This window comes from Gavialis gangeticus, unplaced genomic scaffold (assembly GCF_001723915.1).
Source record: "Gavialis gangeticus isolate Ggan-Ray unplaced genomic scaffold, GavGan_comp1, whole genome shotgun sequence".
Taxonomy (NCBI): domain Eukaryota; kingdom Metazoa; phylum Chordata; order Crocodylia; family Gavialidae; genus Gavialis; species Gavialis gangeticus.
Window position 1 is genome coordinate 40930378 of NW_017728996.1, and position 5868 is coordinate 40936245.

At 40.9% G+C, this 5868-nt stretch overlaps 1 protein-coding gene across 2 annotated transcripts in view; it reads right to left on the reverse strand.

Annotated features, from left to right (window-relative positions):
- Window positions 1-5868, reverse strand: part of RORA (RAR related orphan receptor A) — a 133235-nt gene that overhangs the window by 10260 nt on the left and 117107 nt on the right. For both annotated transcript variants that reach the window (XM_019504365.1, XM_019504364.1), the window contains exons 5-6: window positions 2895-3016; window positions 790-922 (exon numbers count right to left, since the gene is read on the reverse strand). In XM_019504365.1, coding sequence (XP_019359910.1) covers window positions 790-922; window positions 2895-3016 — 255 coding nt within the window. The remainder of the gene's footprint in view (window positions 1-789; window positions 923-2894; window positions 3017-5868) is intronic.

A 5868-nucleotide genomic window follows, 5' to 3' on the forward strand; every position in this document is an offset into this window, starting at 1 on the left:
CTGCCCCCCCACCGGTGCCGTTCCCGGGGCAGCTCTAGCCCTTTAAGGAAAGAAAACAAAACAAATGAGAAAAGGCCCAGGACTCTCTGCTTCTGCAGTAGCCTCAGGGTTTCGGGGGGCTCATGCAGAGCCTGCCATGTAGCATGGGGCAGTGGGGGGCAGCAGGGATCGCCCCCTGCTGGCAGGAGCAGTGAGTCCCAGGGCTTTTCTCATTTGTTTTTTTTTCTTACAGGGCCGGAGATGGCTCAGGTGGGGCACCTGTGGTGGAGGCTGGGACAGCGAGGGGGGGATTAGCGTGCTCATGCAGAGCCCCTTGTGCAGCGCAGGGAGCAATGTAGATCATCCCCTAACCAGCAGCACCTGGTGAGCTGGGGCTTTTTTTCCCCCCCAAGGAGCTAGGGCAGGCAGGGCAGCCATTGCTGGGCTGGGAGTGCGGGGGATGGGCCTGGCAGATTCAGAGATTCGGCAGCAGCTGAATCTCCAAATCAGATTCAGCCGAATCGAACCTGGACAGTGATTCGAATCACCAAATTGAATCACTGTCCTCCGAATCGGCCAAATCCAAAGCAAATACTAGCTGCTTCACACAGGCCTAATGCCTACTTCTATCCCGACTGCCCAAGATGGACATGTGAATTCAAAGAAAACACTATGAAACTCATTTGTTTTTCCATGAGTTTTTTAGGAAACAAACATCTATAGTAAAAATTGACTTCAGTGTTGTTACTTATATAGTACCTCTCTAGGTTTAGAGCTAGTTAGAAATGAGCCTCAGAATTCCCCACGTACCTGCTTTTAAAAGCACAATTTGATCATTTTGACAGAGTTCCATAAAGCCATCAATGCGTTTGGCAAATTCCACCACATACTGGATAGCTTCTGTTATTTTGACTGCACATAACTGCCACATAACCTCCCTCTGCTGTTGAAGAGAAAAGGACAGATTATCATTCAAGGCTGCATAAGCCCTTTTTTATAAAGGAAAATGAAGTTGAAAACCAAAGCAGGGCTTCCAAGCCTCCCATGTATTCCTCAGTAAAAACTACGCAGGAGATGGGAGGGTAAAATTAGCCACTTACAGACATCATCTTATTTGGATGAATGGGAATATATACAAATAACACTCATTTAGTTTTGGCAGTGGGATTTAGACTGAGATATCTTGTCTTAGGAACCAGAGTACAGCTTCTAGTGATTAAATGGAGATTTTAGGCGTGAACTAGAATGCAGAATTTAACAGAGACTTATGGACTTCACTAAGCTCTCAGCAAACAATGCCATGTTTTTGACTAAGGGCTCTGTCTCCTACGAAATCTAGACCTAAATCAACAGGGTTTCCCAAGATGCTTTTATTTATTTATTTTTTCAGTAAACTATGTGATTGACAAGTGACTCGTTACCCTTGGATGAAGGTCCAAAAGGAACAAGCAATAATTCAGCCTGTTTGAGGTAGGACAGCATTTTATGATCCACAGTACAGGTACACCAAGGCACTGAGATTAATTTGCCCAATGTTGCAGTGAGTCAAAGGCAAAACTGAAAATAGATGACAGAAAATTTGACACCCAGTTCTACTGTCTAACCTGAAAACTGAAATAAACTATGTCAAATACCAAATCCTTGACAGGACATATTAATTAGCCTATACAATGTAGGGGCCAGATCAAGACTTGGCCTCAAGCTGCCACACCAGGACGAAAACAGAAATAAATAACACTTCTTGTTCTGTTCCCCGGTGCACAGGTTTTAAGGGCAGGGCATACAATAATCCCCGCCCCCCTCCATCTATCAGCCAAGGGAGCAGAGCAAGCCCTTACTGTACTTCCTCTGTGAGCTGAACTGGCCTAAGAAAGGGGTATTATTCAGAAGTACATGACTGTCCCAAAGTGCAAAAGGGAGCAGAAAAAGTAGTGTGGCTTCCCAGGCTTCTTCTGGGCAATTCAGATGACCATCAGGCCTTAACAAAGGCAAAGAACAAAAAGGCACCATAAAATAAATACAATACAAACCCAATTAACAGATAAATAGAAGGCACAAGTAATGCAATGCATGCCTGAAATAAGCAGTGCTGAACAGACCCAAGGGCCACTGGGTTTCAAGACGTCTCTTGGCTGATCTCACCCTGCTAACTTCTTATTCAAGCCTCTGCCACAGTAACAGTGTCTCCAAGACTTGCTTTTTTAACAGAAATCTCACAATAGTCAATGAACTTCTTAAAGCATGACAGCCTGGTGTCAGATGACTCAGAAAATCTCAGCTTCAATTAAAAAAATTAACATGTCAGCCCTCCAAGTTGTGGAGTGAAGCTTGAAAACAAAAGTTTGGAGGTTCAAACACCAGAAGGTAAATACAAAGTTTATTATTTAAATTGAAAAATACTGCAGTAAAATGTCAGGCTGTTGACAGAATCTGATGTCATAAGAAGGGCATGTGTGTTCCTGCTTGCTTAACAAGCCATTTTTGGTGCCTGAGAAAATTATACATTAAGCAAAACAATGCAAACAGACCCTGGTCAGAGGAAAACGAACAATTTTACTCCTCCAAAACTGTCCTATCATTTAAGGGTGGAATTTTTCCTTGGTCTTTCTGACCCTTGTTCTCACTGCTAGCTAAGTCAGGCTTATGGCTTTGCATTCCAAGCCTGAGAAACTCTCACATGCAAAACCTAGGAAAAGCCCATCCCATTTGCAGATCTTGACTCCTGTCTATCCCCAGTGACCATTTAAAGGTGTAGGATTTATCTATCAAATACATAAAAAACCTAAAATTCCCAATGGCAAACAGAGAAGAAATGGGAAATCAAGCTGAATTTAAGATTTCACAAAAATGCTATTTCATTTAAGCAGCTTTAAAATTTTGGAAGGCCTAAGTACTTGATTTTGTCATTCACATACCTTGTTCTGGTAGTTCTCTATTTCTTCCTGTAGAAAAGTTTGCCATGTTATCTGCTGTAGCTCCTCTCTCAAGTACTGACAAGTTTCCATGTGTGACTTAGAAATATTCTGTGCAAGATGTTCTAAGAGAGAGAGAAGTGAAACATTAAAAACCCCCCAAGCCCCAAAAGCTATCCTTGTACGATTTCTGAAGAGCTAGTTAAAGTATGCATGTTAGCAAATACTGGTTACTTTGAAAAGTGTTACAATGCACATTCTGTTACTTCTATCATCTCCTTGGATCCTACCTCTGAAAAACAAATAGTCCTGCCAAGGTGCTCCCAGAGGTCACATACCGTCCATTAGAGGGCAGTATTTACACACATACGCCGCTCCATCACTATTCCACAGTACAGTTTTAAAATATTTTCAGTAACAAATTTTAGAACACAAAGCAGGTAATTTAGTTAAAGGCCAATTTAAACTGTAGCTGTCTGGACTGAGCTCTATTCCAAATGCATCCTGAAATTTTGGAGAAAACTAATTTCTTCTCTAACAGCAGTGGAAGCCACATTTTTTTGCCTCTGCAGAAACCTAACATGTACAAGCAGGTGAAATAAAGCAAAATTCAGTTAAAATTTGTAGTACGTACATGAATGAAAACTCAGTTTCACGGTACCGTGGTACTGGTGTTTTTGGTGTGGTGGAATCCCTGTCTGAGGAACTAGGCTAAGAATTACTCTTACTTAGAGCCACAGAAGAGAAGGTAAGGAGTCAGTTGGCTCTTCAGGTAAGGCTAGAGACATCGTAGAGGGCAAAGTCTTGCTGTGCTCTCTTTGCTCCATGAATAAACAGTACCACTCATTAGGCTTGTCACATCAGCTTCTTAAGATCCTGAATCACTTGCATTTTAAATCTATTGAATTTAGCCCTTGTGCTATCAACTGCAACACTGTAACAGCAGGATGCCTACACTATCCAGAGAAGCAAGATGATGAAAAATATACAATTGAAGCCTCAAATTTTCTTTAGTTTTAAAGCAGTTTTTTTAGCCTGTACTACAAGCTTGAATCTTACATAACATACTTATTTCTGATGCAAATACTATTTTTGGCCAGGTGTTTCATTAAAACATCTCACACTTATTGGTAAATGGTTTGTATATGTGTTTTAAACTTCTGAAAGCCTTGTGTCTTAGACTTAGAAGTCAGCCTTTCCCCCTCCTAAGATAAGCACATGAAAACAGATCCTTCAAGGGCAAAATTTCGTCCCTCTTGCTCATATAAATCTGCAGCTGGTGATTACTCTGGCTGAAGCATGATTGAAATGTACATATTTGGTCTTAATATGGATCTGAATGGAAATCCATAATGGCTTAAAGAGTCAATAAGGCCTCTCATATCAGCCTCTCTGTAAAAGTTGTGTTTCTTTTTGTTTTTCTAAATACTCTTTAAAAATAAAAATAACCCCACAAACAGGTCTCTTCCCAAAAACAAGGCAATTCAATTAAGGTTTAAAATACAACCTTCAACATGCAGCCCTTGAACTAAGCAACATGTAACAAAGAGCAATTCTTTGCTGCCACCACTGCTTGTGTATGTTCCAACAATTTCATATGTGTACGTGTTAAAACCCACTGGCAGGATTTCAATGCTGTCTGTCTACCGCAAGATGTAGAGAGTTAGATTTGACAAAGTGACTGTCCACAAACCTAGACCCCCAAATCTGGACAGTATTTACATGCTCGGACACATTTCTGAACAGGGTGCCTTCCTAAATATGAAGCTGTTGTTCTAACACTTTGAAATGACAAGCTGTTACTTTATGCCAGGGCTCTACACGTAACCCTTTGCTGTCAGCAAGCCAAAAATTCCTGCATTTATGGGTTAAATTTGAATCCTTAATAACGTCCATTAAAACATGAATACGTGACGGAGACAAATATATTCGTTTTGCCTTTATTTCCAGACATTCTTTTTTCTTCAATTCCACTAATCTGTAATCAAAGTTACTAGATTTCAGACTGCGACAAAATCCTCTGGTTGTGATGTTAGAACAGGATGCGCTGAAGAGAACCAAATTCTACAAATGATGGAAAAGACTTCAGTCGGGAGCTACCCAAATGCAACTGTATCCAGAAAAATAACAAATCATACAAGATGTCTGCCCCTACTTAAAAAATGTATCAAGTGGAAGTCAAAGATACAATACTCTGATATTTCTACCTAAATGCTTCACTTCTACCTGTTTTTGTAAACAAGTAATTAGCATGAATGATATAGAAAAGTAATGCTTTAAAACCCTGAGCTGTTCAATTAAGCATGCTAGGATTTAAAAACACTTGTCTAATACTATATCCCACTTGGCTTGTAAGCCTTTTTACAAAGCCCATCCTAATTCCGGGCACTAAAAGTAAGTGATGCCACTTCTGCAGAATTTAGCCCTCAGAGAGACATCCAGCTACTTACAGACATGGGAAAAAAACCCGTGCTTTATTTTAAGCTTAGCACACCCCCATGCCAAGCACAGGATGCACCCAAAAGAGGCATTGCATTAGCTGGATCTAGTTCACCCAATGTCTGTATAGATCGGGTGCTTCAGGGGGGCCTTTCTGGTGCTTTTATCTAATAGCTGATGCAATCAGCTATTAGATAAAAGCGCCAAAAAGCCCAGCTGAGGCGCCCAATCTATACAGATGCTGCAGAGCCAGGCTGAACTAATACACCGCCTCTTCTAGTATAGCGCTGTTTTTTTTATTGGTTTTCATGTCTGTTAGCACCCCCCAAGAGCAAACTGCAGGGTACTACATACTAAGACTGTCCAATACAGATTTTAGGGAAATAACAAAACTTTCTATAATTAAAAATTCCCTAGTGCATTTTGACAGGGTTGTGGCATTTTGGATCACCTTGCACAGGTGCAAACAACGCAGAAGTTAAGAGAATCAGTCCCAGCCCCCACCCCCCCTCCTTTTTCTTTTTTTTTTTTTTTTTTT